Source organism: Salvelinus sp. IW2-2015, linkage group LG4q.1:29 (assembly GCF_002910315.2).
Source record: "Salvelinus sp. IW2-2015 linkage group LG4q.1:29, ASM291031v2, whole genome shotgun sequence".
Classification (NCBI taxonomy): domain Eukaryota; kingdom Metazoa; phylum Chordata; class Actinopteri; order Salmoniformes; family Salmonidae; genus Salvelinus; species Salvelinus sp. IW2-2015.
Window position 1 is genome coordinate 9,560,535 of NC_036842.1, and position 17,286 is coordinate 9,577,820.

Below are 17,286 nucleotides of genomic sequence, written 5' to 3' on the forward strand. Positions count from 1 at the left end.
ATCCTGAGGCTGCATTTATTGTAGCTGGGTATTTTAACAAAGCTAATCTGAGAACAAGGCTTCCTAAATTCTGTCAGCATATTGAATGCGCGACACGAGCCGGTAGCATTCTGGACCATTGCCACTCTAACATCCACGATGCATATAAAGCTCTCCCCCGCCCTCCCCTCGGCAAATCTGACCATGACTCCATTTTGTTGCTCCCAGCCTATAGACAGAAACTAAAACAGGAAAAGCCCGTGCTCAGGTCTAGCCAACGCTGGTCTGACCAATCGAATTCCATGCTTCAAGATTGCTTCGTTCACGTGGACTGGGATATGTTCCGGGTAGCCTCAGACAACAACATTGATGTATACGCTGACTCGGTGCGCAAGTTTATTAGCAAGTGCAGCAGTGATGTTGTACCCACTGTGACTATTAAAACCTTCCCAAACCAGAAACCGTGGATTGATGGCAGCATTCGCGCAAAACTGAAAGCGCGAACCACCACTTTTAATCATGGCAAGGCGACTGGAAACATGATCGAATACAAAAGTGTAGCTATTCCCTCCGCAAGGCAATCAAACAAGCAAAGCATCAGTATAGAGACAAAATAGAGTCGCAATTCAATGGCTCAAACACGAGACGTATGTGGCAGGGTCTACAGTCAATCACGGATTACAAAAAGAAAACCAGCCCTGTTGCGGACATCGATGTCTTCCTCCCAGACAAATAAAACAACTTCTTTGCACGCTTTGAGGACAACACAGTGGCACTGACACGGCCCGCTACCAAAGCCTGTGGGCTCTACTTCACCGTGGCCAACGTGAGTAAAACATTTAAACATGTTAACCCTCACAAGGCTGCCGGCCCCGACGGCAACCCTAGCCGTGTCCTCACAGCATGTGCATACCAGCTGGCTGGTGTGTTTACGGACATATTTAATCAATCCCAGTCTGCTGTGCCCACATGCTTCAAGATGGCCACCATTCTTCTTGTTCCCAAGAAAGCTAAGGTAACTGAACTAAATGACTATCACCCCGTAGCACTCACTTCTGCCATCATGAAGTGCTTTGAGAGACTAGTTAAGGATCATATCACCTCCACCCTACCTGATTCCCTAGACCCACTGCAATTTGCTTACCGCCCCAATAGGTCCACAGACAACGCAATCGCCATCACACTGCACAGTGTCCTATCCCATCTGGACCAGAGGAATACCTATGTAAGAATGCTATTCATTGACTACAGCTCAGCATTTAACACCATAGTACCCTACAAACTTGTCACTAAGCTCGAGACCCTGGGTCTCGACCCCGCACTGTGCAACTGGGTCCTGGACTATGACAGGCCGCCCCCAGGCGGTGAGGATAGGAAACAACATCTCCACCCCGCTGATCCTCAACACTGGGGCCCCATAAGGGTGCGTGCTCAGCCCCCTCCTGTACTCCCTGTTCACCCATGACTGCGTGGCCATCCAACTCAATCATCAAGTTTGCAAACGACACTACAGTGGTAGGCTTGATTACCAACAACGACGAGACGGCCTACAGGGAGGAGGTGAGGGCCCTCGGAGTGTGCTGTCAGGAAAATAACCTCTCACTCAACGTCAACAAAACAAAGGAGATAATCGTGGACTTCAGGAAACAGCAGAGGGAGCATCCCTCCATCCACATCGACGGGACAGTAGCGGAGAAGGTGGAAAGTTTAAAGATCCTCAGCGTACACATCACGGACAAACTGAAATGGTCCACCCACACAGACAGTGTGAACCTCAGGAGGCTGAAGAAATATGGCTTGTCACCTAAAACACTCAAACTTTTACAGATGCACAATCGAGAGCATCCAGTAGGGCTGTATCACCGCCTGGTACGGCAACTGCTCCGCCCACAACCGTAAGGCTCTCCAGAGGGTAGTGCGGTCTGCACAACGCATCAAAGGGGCAAACTACCTGCCCTCCAGGACACCTACAGCACCCGATATCACAGGAAGGCCAAAAAGATCATCAAGGACAACAACCATCCGAGCCCTGCCTGTTCACCCCATTATCATCCAGAAGGCGAGGTCAGTACAGGTGCATCAAAGCTGGGACCAAGAGACACAAAAACTACTTCTATCTCAAGGCCATCAGACTGTTAAACAGCCATCACTAACACAGAGTGGCTGCTGTCAACATACAGACTCAAATCTCTGGCCACTTTAATAAATGGATTTAATAAACGTATCACTAATCACTTTAAATAACGCCACTTTAATAATGTCTACATATCCTATATTACTCATCTCATATGTATATACTGTACTCTATACCATCTACTGCATCTTGCCTATGCCGCATGGCCATCGCTCATCCATATATTTGTATGTACATATTCTTATTCATCCCTTTACATTTGTGTGTATAAGGTAGTCGTTGTGAACTTGTTAGATATTACTGCACTGTCGGAACTAGAAGCACAAGCATTTCGCTACACTCGCATTAACATCTGCTAACCATGTGTATGTGACCAATAAAATCTGATTAGATTTGATTTGACATGAAACGAACTACCCCAGTTCGCGGTCGCCTCTGCTGATAGTATGCTAGCGAGATGCAGGACAAAAAGGCAATTTTAGAACCAGTGGTGTAAAGTACTTAAGTAAAATAGTTTAAAGTACTACTTAAGTCGTTTTTTGCTGTATCTGTATTGTACTTTACTATTTATATTTTTGACAACTTTTACTTCATTAAATTCCTAACAAAAATATTGTACTTTTTACTCCATACATTTTCCATGACAACCTAAGTTCTCTAGGTTGTAAGGGAAAATGTATGAAGAAAAATGTAGTTTATTTCATGTCTCAGGCCCTCGGCTGTTTGAGAGAGTGGTGAAAGTGCTGCTAAAAAGGCTTACCCGGGAGGCAAATCCGGAGGACGGAGGAAAACATAATGAACACACAACTGTTCATGATTCCACTCATTTGCAAAGAGGCAGGTGGGAATAGAACTCAGTCAGATCAAGGATATAAGCATTCTGAGCTTTGATCAACACTGGGAGCAAAATTTTCGATGCTRACCCGTAATTGATTTTCTTTGTGTACAAAATATATATTTTTATTATTCATTGATTTTTTCAAATGAGTTACGGCCATGGCAGCATTTACCTTGAATGCGGTCTCCTCGACCTTCTGCGCTACAGATTGAATCTAGGCCTGAGAGGAACAGACATGAATAATGACCAGAGATAGGGCATAGGTCAAAAGTCTTTGAAACAGGTCCCTGTATACAAAAGGAGGATGTCATCAGGGCTGTAAACGCAGTCTGCTGTTAGGCTAATAGAGATAAATCCTTATCTAATAGCCATTATACATATAACACAGACATCCATGCCTGGGGAAACCTGAGCCGCTTACCATTTCAACATCCATCTAATGCTCTACAACTTCTAAAAAGAAGTACGTTTTCCAGAGAACAAATTATGTCCACCTGCTTTACGTCACCAAAAGTGGTATGTGTTGAAATCAGAGCTAGTCATTCTTTATTGTTTGGCAGAATCCCCTCTGTCATCCTAATTGATTATTGATTAGGGCCCTTGGGCTCTCTGGCAGGGGTTGAAATAAAAAGCAATCATCCCCACAGCCAATTGGATCAATACACACCATATTTATGGAAAAGGCAACAGGCGAGGTCTTCACAATTTATTGAATTGGGTGAAAAACAACTGGCAAACAAACACATCAAAATCAGTTTCCATTACAAAAACAGTTGTAAAAACAACAGGAGACAAGGGGCATCTCATCCTTATCCCTTTCTAAATTCAAAACATTCAGGCAATGCTTATTAACCTCTGTCACAGAGAGGAGTCTTCTTTTTACCTTATTAACAAGAGTTGTTAGAGAAACTCATCGAGCGACGTGGGATATAAGGACAACTTCACCCCTGTCTTCATCATGTTCTATTATATTCTATTACTCCGCTGTAGTGGATMATCCTAAATATTTCCGGCTGTGTTTACACAGGCAGCCCAATACTGATATGTTGGTCTTTTGACCAATCAGATCAGATAGTTTGCCCATAATTGGGCAAAAGATCAGAATTAGGCTGCCTGTGTAAACACAGTGAGGAGCCCAAAGAGCAGAAATGTATGCTAAAACCACAGAGTACAGCACTGTGATGGTATGTATAGGTTCGGGTTATGTATATCATCCATAACTGGAGTCATCCTGCATATCACGTCTGATGTAATTGCACATCACTGTGATCACTATGAGAGTACACTGTGTAATACATGGCACAGTCAATGTAAGAGAGTGTTCAACCCACTAATATACTCAACTATTTCTCATTGGATGCATCTTCAGCATTGTTCCTTGTACCATTTTAGTGGTACAACTATAATGGTGCTTGTTTTCAAAAGAGTTCAGATTCCATGGGCTATTGTAAAATACATGATTTGTAGAGGTCAACAGTGGCCGTGCAGGGATGAAATGGTGCACTTCTTACTCTTACCAGGCCACAATGATACAGCACTTGATTTAAAGCACCAAAGACACATTGGAGCCCTACTAATCTCGGACATCCAGAACAAAAATATTGCGTGTTTGCGTCAGATGATCGATTCCTTTCTGGGAGGGAGACGTGTTAAATGTACTAACGAGACCACTAAGCTAGAAGAACTAGAGAAAGCGTCTAAAATGTCCGACCGTTGTTGTAAACGTAATCTACTCACGTTTGCATACGCCGATTCATTGACCATCTATATTCGGGTTGCATCCGGTTTACTCAGCCCAACTCACTAGCACTCAGTGCACACAGGGAGCAGAGCGATTAGCGACGACATCATCATGTCATCCAAAAACATGACAGACATTGGATGAATAGAACATTTTTATATGTTCGGCTGTGAATGAAAAATGTTTTAAAAAACGAATCTGCCCCAGCGACAATTATTTAAATAATTCAATGGTGATGACTTAAGTGTCTTTTTTTGGACTTTTTAAATGTGATTTCTCTATGGTATCGTCTATGTGAATTGTCTTTCTGGGCMGGGCATCAGTTAAGCTGCAGTACCGAAGAAAGACTGTAGGTGCAGTCGAAATCGTGCTTCTAGACCGGAACCCTGGCCTCTTGAACAAGACTAGCTAAGTCTCCACCCAAACGGGAAAAATCAGCCAGTATTGGGCAGGTCTATGGGCCGAATGTCCCCTTCCGAAAAATGAGAGCGCGCGAAATCGTGATTTGTCCAAATGATGAAGAATCTGCTTACCAGAACAAAGTTCCTCGTTGGTAACGCATCCCAGTCTGTCGACAGATGCTAGTACCATTATGTTACATGCATCTGTCCACCAGAGATTATAGCCCTACTTATGAGTAATGAACTTCGTGTTTTATGGTGTTTACTTTTTACTATACTATTCCTCCTCTACTGCTCATGTACAGTATGTGGATGAAGTGGATTGATTGAGGCTGAGCAACTTGCTCAACAGTCCAACAGACTCACATGCCGCCATACCAAGATACAGTATAGCAACACTGAAATAGGTGGTTGTTTCACCCCCCCCCCCCCTCAAAAAAACACAAAATATGACTACCTGCTACAGTTCTCACACTATAATGATATTACAAAACGAGGGAAGAAGATCAAGAATCAAGACAAGTCTGTCAGGCTTCAACACAGAAAGAGCAGGCACATGGGACACAGAAACTAAGATGTCCCGGATGGGACAGGTAATCTGCTGAGGCAATATAGAGTTTGAATGGGAGTACAGCATGATGAAAGTGCATTAGTCACATGGGTATTTTCTGTCCTCAGAGAGACACTCCCCAGAGATCTGATACCACCTCACCCTTCAAGTACTGGATAATTGCTCAATAAATATCAAAATGGGGGGTTACATTACTCAAAAGGTCGATTCTGTTCATAAAGTCATATTGATTTAAAAAGCCTCCAAGGGAATATGGTGTAAATGAGGACAAAAAAMCCCAAATTGGGTAAAATTGGCACTCACAGATCGCAGACACTAAAAAGGGCCTAGGTTATCACACAAAATATTGAATTTATACAAAACCCCCAAATAGGGTTGTTCAAAAATACAACTACCAAACTTCTTTGTTTTCATTTGATGAATGTATCTAGAAAAATCTTCCATACATTTGAAACTCTTCGTTTTCATAAAAGTTGTATGCTATTAGGAAAATATTGATAAAAGTGCCAAAAAAGCATTTTGCATGTGGTTGATTTAGGAAAAATTGCATGCAGAGGTCCCAAAAATTGGATTATATCATTATGTCATGAAAACCAGTGCTACAATTAAAAACTAATTGACGACAATACAAAACTAACACTGCTAGGTCAAAGATAGGATGCCATTCAAATCTAATGACAAGGAGTCTTCATATTGTAGCTCCCCTCTGAAATAGTTTGTAGACAAATAAAGAATCATTATCTTTGATTTTGATGGACGTGTGTGTTTGATGGACGGATGTGGCACACGTGTGACAGGCCATGTAGGTAAGGAGACCAGCGTGTAAGGATGTTGTTTCCTTGTCTCCTCTCCAGCACTGGCAGTAGATAGACAGGCTGCTCCATCTCAGACACTTCACTTGGCTTCTGTTGGCATCTTGCACATCCTCAGAATCTGCTTCAAGGCTTTCTGAACGTCCTCATCCATCTGACCCTATGAGGAATAAAGCAATGACGTAATACCATTAAAACCACACCTGCGCCATTTAATATGAAAATCACAGAGTACCCAGTATGCATAAAAACGTACCTGGACGGCGTATAGGAGATGCATCCTGTAGACAGACACTATCTCATGGTGCTGCCTCTTTGACTCCTATAGTAAAGAGATGCAGACACAGGCTAGCGCGTTAACCAATTAGCTAGTGGGATATCATACATTAGCTATAAAAACCATGATGAAACTGCTCAGAATTATGAAAGATAAGAAACTACAGTAGACGTCCTTCGAAGATCAGCATCTACATGTCAAATGTCCTTCCTCAGAGCCATCTGATTTGCACAGTGCATCCAGAGGAACAGAGTGGTCAATGACTAACGCCTTGATCACACCGACAGCGTTAATGCGCAAAAATAGTACGCAGCATCATCTGGATATGTGCGCAACAAAAGTTCCAACATTCGCCTTCTGCTACCATTTCTGTCAAGCCATCTACACATACAGTTTGATGCATATGTTTGATAAAGCCAACGTATACACCACCCAGAACGCACTGCAACTGCCTCTGCAACGTAATGCTGCAAGGCAAACGCAGCGTTCCGTTGGGAAGGAATGGACTTCTGGTGTACCACAATGCAATGAGGCTGTCGGTGTGATGGAGGCGTAAGAAGCCGTGTGCAGCCCGTGACAAGCAGCAGCAGATGGTGAGATACAGGAGGATCCCGTTTGGCCTCCCAGCCCACACATTCCTGCGTCTCATTATGTCCTGGACCAGAGGAGGATGCCCTGGATCAGAACATTACATCTCTTGGCTCTAACACGGAGGCTAATCATGACAGTACAGAGATCTTCATTTCAACATTTCACCACATCATTCATCGCAATTCCGCTTCCAACTGTCTGGCAGTTGTTGCAGGAAAGTCCTTAGCCGAAGGGATTTGTGTAAACAGTGTATCCTGTCTTCTCTGACGCTATCGGAGTGCGGGTGAATGTACTATACTGATTCATGGTTGAATGAGCCATATTAGCTATAGTGTGAAGGTGTATGACTCACGACTCACCCCTAGCTGGTACTGCAGCTGCTTGACTTGCTGCTGTAGGCTGTCCAACTGCTGCTGCTGCAGGGTCTGCTGTCTCTTAGCAGAGCCTGCGCTGTAGGACAGCTGGGATAGGCTATTTAAGGCATCCTTTAACTTCCCCACCTCTCTCGACAGGTCATCAATCTGAGACACAAACAACGCGGGGGATCAATACAAGGGTTTAGACGAAACTGATTGTCTATCATGGCCATAACAAATCAACATGTAATGAGGAAGCAAAATACAGGGATAGCTTTCTAAACTCAAAGTATTTCCTTTGCCAAACCAGGGAACTTTGCTATATTATTACTGGTGAACATTGTACTAAACACTCTACCAACAGACAGCTGTAACTTACAAACCTTCTTATTCTTCTCTCTCTCTGAGCTGACGTGTCCCTCCACCAGCTTCTTCAGCTGAGCTATGGCATCCTGGGCACCTCTGAGCTTGGTGCTCAGAGTGTGGTTCTCCTTCTCCCTGCTGACGGCCAGCTCCTGCAGGGCCTCCCTCTCGCTCCTCCCCTCCTTCAGCTCCTGCCACGCTGCAGCCGCCTCCAGAGCCACCTCATCCTGCTTCCTCAGGGCCCCCTGGAGGAGCTGCGTCAGATGGCCCACCTCAGTCTCCAGACCCCCTCTCATCTGCTCATGCTCCAGCCGTGATATAGAGTCGTCCGGTGTGTGGTCCTTCTCCACGGTCAGTCTGTTCTGTAGGGCGTCCACCTGCAGGGCCCTCTGGGACAGCTGTTGTCTCAGAGCGTCTGCCTGGTCCTCCAGGTCCTTGATGGCGCTGCCCAGAGAGGACACCACCTGGGTGTGGTCAGCTAACGCCACTGACCCCTGGGCAAGAGCATCAGCCTCCTGCTTCAGGAGGACGATCTCCTCCAGAGAGGCTGAGTACTTGCTCTGTGTGTCGGCTAACGATGCCTGCAGCTCCTCCACTCTGCTCCTCAGCATGTCCTGCTCTTTGACTGGGGAGAATACAGGGCTGCCAGGCTTAGACTTGACAGCCCGGGTCTCCTCCAGCTGGTTCCTGGTGGAGCTCAGTTCACTCTTGGCCTCGCTGTAGGACTTGGAGAGCTCCAGCAGGCGGCGCTGCAGCCCATCAATCACACTCCCCAGCTCACCCTTCATCTCCTCAAAGTCATTAGCTGCAGCCTCCACAGGGACCGTCCCCCTCAGGGCTTCCTGCAGCATCCTGATTTCCTCCTGTGCCTCCTTGAACCGGTCAACCAGCAAGCTCTTATCGTGATCAGAGCTGTGGTCTGCTGCCTTCAGCCTGGCCTCCAGCTCCCTGATCCGGCCTACATCCCTCTCCCTCTGCTGCCCTGACTGGGCCAGCTGGGACCTCAGCTCTTTCACTTCCTGCTCCAGAGAGCTTCTCAGTCTCTGGAGCTCCTGCTCTGCCAATTCCCTTCCTCCACCACCTCCTCTTTCAATCTGTGCCCTGAGAGCCAGCACCTCCTCTCTGGCCTGCTGGTGTTTCTCCTGTGTCTCCGTCAGCTTGGCCTGGAGCTCTGCTAGACTCTCAAGCAGCACCTTTCCCTCCCTTCCCGTCTCCTCATCCTGCTCAGGTATGAACCTGGCATGGAGCGTGCGGTTCTCCTTCTGCGTCTCCTGTAGTTTGGACTGGATGCTCCCTAGGGTCTCCCTCAGCAGCCTGATCTCCTCCTCGCCTCCCTCCTTCCCCCCCTCCTCACCCTCTTCCTCCTCCTGTCTCAGGGAGGTGCTGCTGAGCTCCAGGGCGGAYCCTTCAGACATGTCCTCCTCGGTCCCCTGAGGCTGGATCAGGGCCTCGCTGGGGGACTCGTGGGTGGTGTGGTAGGAGGCGTTAGAGTTCATACTATCCGGACGGGACGAGTCCTCATGGCCACCCTCACCTCCCTGGGGAGACGGACGCTTCTACAGGGAGATGGAGAGATGAGATTGAGGAAAAATAAGTAAACACGGTTTAGTCGATTATTAGGATCTTAATGGATATTTCTTATGTAGAGTGACGAATTATAGTAAACAAAACACTGGTATTACTATTGACAGAGAAAAGGCCTATTATCACTATAATGGGATATCTACGCTCTTGGAATGACGAGTTGTTTCGTTTGACAGCTTACCTTGAGTATCTGGGCTAACTGCTGGTTCTCCAGAGACAGAGCAGTAATCTTTGCTTGTAGGGCCACTACTAGAGCTGAGTCTACCTTCCCACAGTCCTCTGCCTGTATCAACACAATTATACAGTTAACCTGCAATGGTTTGGACTACCAGGGAATATGTTAAGTTCTTGGGGCATCTCATGAGACTTCCATAACCTTCCATTAGTACATGTAGTAATTTTAGTCAACAGTGTCGGTGACTGTGTGGGGTGTTGAGCTACAGCAGGACAGTGCCCTGGAGCAGACAGGATTCTCTACCTGAACATCCCCAGCCATTAAAAACACAGCACAGCAGCTGTATAAATGGGTTCCAGAGAGATAGAAATGGGACAGAGAATGCTAGAGGCCTGGGATCAAAGCAGCTCAGGCAAGTGATATTAAAGGCCTGCGCTGTAGCTGTAACTCGCCTTGGGCCCCGGCTCCGTCTCCGTCTGGCTCATAGTCACAGTCTGGTCCACAATCTGCTTCAGATCCTCAATGGTCTCCAGCAGCATGCACTTCTCCCCCTGTAGCTTCTCCAYCTCCTCCCTCAGAGACACGCTCTGCAACTCCTCCTCCTGAGACCGGGGGGGGACGGGGACGAACGGACGAGAGAGAGAGCGAGCAGTGAGCAAAACCAACATAAACAAAAATATCGACACAGAACAAAAACAGGACGGGCAACAACCAAGATAATACTTTAGAGAAAAGAGCTATTCTTTTAAATGAGAGCCCTGTAATAACTTCTAAGAAATTCTTGAGTGTAAGTGCTTGTACCTTATAATTAAATACTTTAGATCCAAAACTTTTACTGGAGACCGGAGTTTCATTTGGGGTCATGTACGCGGGAGAGTTGGGGCTAGACATCTAGAAAGTTTGGAAACATAAAACATAATTACATTTCTCACTGTTTACTCCTGCGTTCGGGAACTAGACATTTCAGTTACAGTACTCCAGCAATAGTCAATACATACAATTACACTGAGACACACAGAATAACAACCCTAATGCACTGAATACAAAGAGCCCTTGAATGAAATTAGTAGACAAGCAGGGTGAGGGTCCAAAACATTTAAGGACAACACTGGGAATCCAAACAGATACAAAGGTAAACACATTAGAATTTTTACTGAAGACTGGAGTTTCAATTGGGGCCATGTATGCAAGAGAGTAAGGACTAGGCATCTAGAAAGTTTGAAAACACAAAACACGAATTACATTTCTTAAGTGTTCTGCTCTATAGACACAGTAATTACTACTGGGAATTCAAACAGACACATAACGAGGTAAACACATTTTACAACGTTCAAGAACTTCATTCAGAGTCAAAGTAAAGCGTTACCTGACACAAACAGGGCTAAGGATCAATCAAAAGGGAAGCAGATACATAGATAGCCACACAGGCGGGAAACAAACAGGCCGAAAACAGACAGGCAGACTGACTGGCAGGCAGACTGACTGGCAGGCAGACTGACTGGCAGGCAGACTGACTGGCAGGCAGACTGACTGACAGACAGAGAGAGACATGCCTTTACCTGCACAGGACTTATGGGAGGTGGAGGTGCTTTTCGTTTTTTGGGAGTTGTGCTTCGATCGCCACCTAACCTAGCCACTTGATCATGCTGAGGTGTGAGTGAAGGAGTGGGAAGAAAGAAGAACAAAAACAGAAGAACGATCCCGCAGTGTTTAGTTAGGTTAGCTAGTGAAAAAGAAGAATCAAACATTTGGAGAACTTTTAATCAAAGAGAAGGTATTTATCCAGGAGTAGCAAGGGCTTGATCTGTTTAGCTAAGGTGTTAGATTCATGCTCATACATTGTCCTGTTTTGGGGTGGCAGGCAGCCTAGTGGTTAGAGCGTTGGGCCAGTAACCGAAAGGTTGCTGGATCGAATCCCTGAGCTGACAAGGTAAAAATCTGTCGTTCTACCCCTGAACAAGGCAGTTAACCCACTGTTCCCTGGTAGGCTGTCATTGTAAATAAGAATTTGTTCTTAACTGACTTGCCTAGTTAAATAAAGGTTAAATGAAATACAAAAAAATTAAATACATGCTGCTTGAAGTGCATTTCAAAACGAGTTTCATTATGTAAAAAAAACATAAGGTTTAAAAAGAAAGCTATCAATCTCATTCAAGATTAGATTAAAGTTTGGAAGAAGATAGAAGGATTGCAGAAGCTGAAGGACCGGTAACTTACCTGAGGAGTTTGGGGGGACTTTGGAGACTTCGGGGTGTCTGAGTGAGGAGAGAAGGGGGAAAAAACAACATTCAAGGGACAGCCTGAAGATGGCAGTGTTGGGTCAATTCTGCATAACAGGCAAACTGAAAAGTTGCATTTCAAAACTTGACCACAAAGAGGTCAATGATGTATCTGGGTAGATTATGGAGAAAAGGAAAGAAAAGCCCAACGTTCGTCTAGTCAAAACAAATTTCTTTCTATAAATTTACGCAATGCTTCATGTTACAACCAACAGCAATTAACATCCGAAATCTTGAATGGAATAACTTCCATACACCTGAAAAGAATTAAGCCTTTAGAAGTTTGCTAGAGCAGCGACTCCCAACTCCAGTCCTCCAGTACCCCCAACAGCACACATTTGTGATGTAGCCGCGGAGAAAAACACATGATTCAACTCACTGAGGGCTTGATGACTAGTTGACACGGTGGAACATGTGTGCTTGTCCGGGGCTACAACAAAAATGTGTATTGTTGAGGGCACTGGAGGACTGGAGTTGGGAAACACTGTGCTTGAATTTCATAACTTCCACACACCTCAAATAGATTTGAAGGGAAATTAAGCCTGAAGGAGTCTGCTAGTCCCTGGTTAACTGCCTCATACTAGGCACGATCCAGTAATGAAGACAGTTCCTGTCTCACCTGAGTCGGAGTGGGCCTTGTGCAGCGCCGCAGTGAGGATGGCCTTGACTTCAATGCTGCCAGACATTTTGGCGTAGTGCAGGACGTCGTGACCCAAAGAGTCCACAGCCTGGAGGTCAGCTCCTCTCTGAACCAGAACCTCCACTACAGACACACTGCTGCTCTCACTGGCCAGCATCACCGCTGTCCTGTATCACACAGTCAGAAATAGTATCGTCATTGTCGTCATCACAATACTCATCATTAACATCATCATCCTCCTTCTCACCATCCTCACCATCATCATCACCCTCACCATTCTCATCTTCACCATCCTCATCCTCACCATCACCCTCACCATCCTCACCATTATCATCATCCTCACCATCAAGGCATTATAAGGTAACGTGCTTGTAGACAACCCTGTAATGATGAAATGAAGTTATGAAGTGGAAGGCACGTGTGATCTGCCAGATGAGTCCTCCCCTACCTGCCGTTCTTATCACACGCGTTGACGTCGGCTCCCCAGTCCAGGAGGCTGCCGCACACCTCCGCCTGGGCGTGTCTGGCGGACAGCAGCAGGGGGCTGAGGCCATCCTGCAGGACCCACACATCATAGTTCACTCACAGTAACAGTATCCTGTGTAGACGGTCTGTTCAGATGCCTTGATCAGAGCAGGTGAACACAGAAGCACACATACTGTACCGAACTGACATACTGACATCACATACTGTACTGTTAAAGGATCCACAACCTTGTTTCCCGGGAAAGGAAGAAGTGGGAGAAGTGATTGGAATGTAAGCGCTACAGTACATATTCAGCTGCTGCACACTAGAAGCATTGTTTGGTCTGCTGCAATGAAAACATACCAGACGCATAGCACAGAGAAAAACCAGCTGATTCGCTCATGTAGTCTATGACCACAATGCAATTCCTAAGAAGACAATTGGAGCTTTGATGAGTGGTAACAGGCTGGGCTACATCCTTCAGCATCCTGCTAAAATAAAAGCACGACTTTATAGCTCCAACCTCCACTCAAACAAACCAGAGCAAAGGCCTTTTATTATATTATTTTGGCATGCGGAGTTAGCCATTCTCCCCCACAGCTCAGAGAGGGAAAAAGAGAAACTTTACTCTACCCCCCTCTCTCTCACACACACACACACACACACACACAGACCCCTTCGTACACCCCTCCACACACAGCGTTCTCCGTCCCATGCACAGACAGTCCTCCTTATCAAATAATGTACACAACACAGCCAGCCACACACATACGTTCCACATATTTTCTAGATTCCTTTCCTTATATCCTTTCTTTCCCAGGGTTTGGCTTGTCTTAATAATAAGGTTTAGGAAACTGACACCTCATCAAAAGCAGAGGCAGGCAATATCTACATGCGCAGCCTGTCTGCTTCACAGGACATTACACACACTGCACTGGGCGTTGACTCTTAAGACAATCAGGAGGATTTACACACTTTCTGTCTCACTGGTTAATGGAACATTTATCAAAAATCACATATTATCCCTGCAAGCTCTCGGAAAACACGTACTGGACCAACCATAAGAAGTGAAATACTGATGGCTGACGCTAAACTTCATACAGATGTGGGATCTTAGTTTGAGCCAGTTCCTACAGAAGGTAAATAATCCTGCAACAAAAGGAAATATGAATTATTATGTGGATTATAATTCATGGACATTTTTGTAGCGGTTGATACATTTTTCACAAGGGAAAATCAAGTCAGAAATTTCTAAGTGGAAATTGCAAACTTTAGAAGCCTTTTTAAACCTCGAATTCACAACAAATGTTTTATTTCCTGTGTTGCAGGAAATTCTCCCGCAAATTTCTGACTTGATTTTCCCTTGTGAAAAATGTATCAGCAGGAAATTCTCCTGCAACGCGGTGATCAAATTAAGATACTACATCTGTACCTTCAAAATCAAAGTCAAAGTAACTTAATTACTTCTAACTTCTACCATACACTAAAACCAGGAGCCAGTTTAAAAATAATTTCACCATATGCAACATACAATATACTTTCCCCAGAGATACACGTCACATACCATAACTAGTAGGTTGAGTGATTTCTCTGGTGATATTTACATTTCCAAGACCTTGTCTAGACGTAGACTACCAGCTCTGTCAAGGTGGTGAGGCTCCTGACAGCCAGGTGTGAGAAAACTGACAGTGACAGCTCTTATTCACCAAGAATGACCTTGGATGATACTCTCGTGTATAAAATGGAACCTTCCCGAGTTGTTTAACATATCCGACGTTCAGACCACACTCTGGACAGTTAGACCATATTATTTGTCACTGGGGTGATTTCTGCTAAATAACATGGGAATCTTTTCAGACCATACTGTACAGTTTTAGTTAGTGTGTGTGTGTGTGTATATGTCTATACAGGTGTAGGATCTTAATTTGATAATCCTGTTGCAGGAGAACTTTCCAGCAATGCATGAAATGTACAACTTGTAGGCTATTTGAGGTTTAAAAAGGCTTCGGACTTGATTTTCTCTTACAAAAATGTATCAACCCCTACAAAAAGGTCAATTTATTATAATCCACATAATAATTCACATTTCCTGTTGCTGCAGGATTATTTTCCTGATGTAGCAAACTGGCTCAAATTAAGAGAGATCAGATAAACCTTGGTAGGAAAGAGGAATGAACCCTAGCCATTGAGTGTAGGTGTGACCAATACAACATTTGACACTTGAGGAATCTAAATGGGCTTCAGAGATGTGTCAGAGTTGCTTAGTGTTAAACGAACACACACCACAAAGGGCAAAGCTATTATGTGGGTTTCTAAGGTCCTTATGTCATGTACTTACCAGCCGAAAGGCCTAACTTTGGTCTTGAAAACAGAACAAGACAAAAGTCCTGCTTTCCTCATCTCTGGCAGACAAAGCCCTGGCAGACACAGAGTGTGAATGTTGTCCAGAGTGTGAATGTTTTCATACCCCTCACAGTTTGGGGGCAAACAAGGGGATGAGAAATACGTGGACTGATCCTCATGCCTAAATAAAGCTACAGTATGGCATCTGTGGTTTAGGCCAGCAGAGCAGAGGCTGGCTGCCAGGGCCCAGGAGGCTAATGTAACAATCTAACATTAAAACCATGTGTAATCTCAGCACTCAGCACGGTGCACCACAGAAAGCTGTGGCTAAGGCTGTCTGGCCCGACACACAGAGATGGGAGGGTTAACCATGAAGGAGTGCCCAGGGTCCTAGCAAAGCCACATTGCTACAGCAATAATGTGTCCCACTGGCTATAGTTTCCCATATTTCTACTCCATTCGCTCCTGCATTTGAGAGGCCTGCGTGACTACAGTAAGTACCTCATCACCATCCTGTAATGGTATTGACATAGTTCTGTCTCTGTGTGTTTTATCGGTGTGTTGACATAAACATGGATTACAGCCAACCACACGGTAAACATTCACCCCTCAGCGACTGTGAATGTTCAAAAACCGCCAATCCCAGGAATTCTCTCTTTGTTACATCATTTTGGCAGCATTTACAGTATTTAAAGAAGATATATAGGCATGTGGCACGTCAAGTATTAACAAGTTGGCATGTTTTTCCCAGCCCTTTCTGTTAGAAGAGAAGATGAATTAGATCCAGATGTGAGAGAGACCAGGATCCAGGTTCACCCTTCACTGTGAACCACGGCGATAGTGGTGTTGACCTACAGTAACACGGAGTAAGAGCAGGCGTTAGCTACAGCTCATCCCACTGAATGTGAAATGCAGCCAAATGAGGTACTTTGGCTTGACGTGTGCGCTGCTGATGACTGTCTCCATCACCTCCTTGTGAGGTCATACTCCGTGAACTTCACAAAACCTCTCAACAAGGATACATACCGCAGCTTGACTGCCTCCCGCGCCCGACTGTTTCTGAACAGCAGGCTCTGCCCACACACAGCTAATGTACCGCCGTTCAGATGGCATCAAAGCCCATTTGGATCGGATGGATAGCACTCCACCATTACCCGCGATTGTTTCTGAGAGAGACTTTGATTGCTGCAATAGCTCTCTAACAGAAACACAACATAGTTATCTTGTGTGTTTATTATCCGGAAGATACAGACAGGATGACAGGCTCATAGTAATGAAGATGTGTCAACCAGGGTTTGAGTGGGGTGAGAAAGCGATGCACTTAAAAAACTCTGACTGGTGTGTGACTCCCTCCCTGGCCCTCCACAGCGCCCAGTTCCTTGGAGTGTATCAGTGTTCTGTGCTATTTCAGGATGAGGGAGGCTTGAGGAGAAGCCACAGCTGGATTGGAGAGGGTTGATATCTACACTGCAGCACAGCTCTTTTTTATAATATTTCCCCCATCAAAAGCTAACGTCTTTGATTGTGCCAAATTGATTCATTTGTTAACAAAAGAGTATCGTAATTCCTATCTTGTTTTAAGTATCACTTTCTCTCATGCGGCCAGCTGATGACAAATGCTCTATGTCAGCGTTATAGACTTGGCAAAAGTACAAGGAAATGCAGGATTTGAGAAACGTTTCAAACAATTAAGTATGAGGACAGCGGATGTAACTCAAACCCTCACTAAAGGAAGAG

At 45.1% G+C, this 17,286-nt stretch overlaps 1 protein-coding gene across 3 annotated transcripts in view; it reads right to left on the reverse strand.

Annotated features, from left to right (window-relative positions):
* Window positions 1-3,642: 3,642 nt before the first annotated feature.
* The window catches only part of rai14 (retinoic acid induced 14), a 43,535-nt gene continuing 29,891 nt past the window's right edge, over window positions 3,643-17,286 (reverse strand). The window contains exons 8-18 of one of the 3 annotated variants that reach the window (XM_023983625.2): window positions 13,190-13,296; window positions 12,721-12,908; window positions 12,040-12,077; window positions 11,382-11,468; window positions 10,624-10,713; window positions 10,275-10,424; window positions 9,829-9,930; window positions 8,084-9,619; window positions 7,704-7,865; window positions 6,733-6,798; window positions 3,643-6,636 (exon numbers count right to left, since the gene is read on the reverse strand). In XM_023983625.2, the coding sequence (XP_023839393.1) occupies window positions 6,559-6,636; window positions 6,733-6,798; window positions 7,704-7,865; window positions 8,084-9,619; window positions 9,829-9,930; window positions 10,275-10,424; window positions 10,624-10,713; window positions 11,382-11,468; window positions 12,040-12,077; window positions 12,721-12,908; window positions 13,190-13,296 (2,604 nt within the window). In that variant the 3' untranslated portion in view covers window positions 3,643-6,558. Of the gene's footprint in view, window positions 6,637-6,732; window positions 6,799-7,703; window positions 7,866-8,083; window positions 9,620-9,828; window positions 9,931-10,270; window positions 10,425-10,623; window positions 10,714-11,381; window positions 11,469-12,039; window positions 12,078-12,720; window positions 12,909-13,189; window positions 13,297-17,286 lie in introns of all 3 variants that reach the window. The other 2 variants (XM_070441169.1, XM_023983626.2) reach the window with 2 other exon arrangements.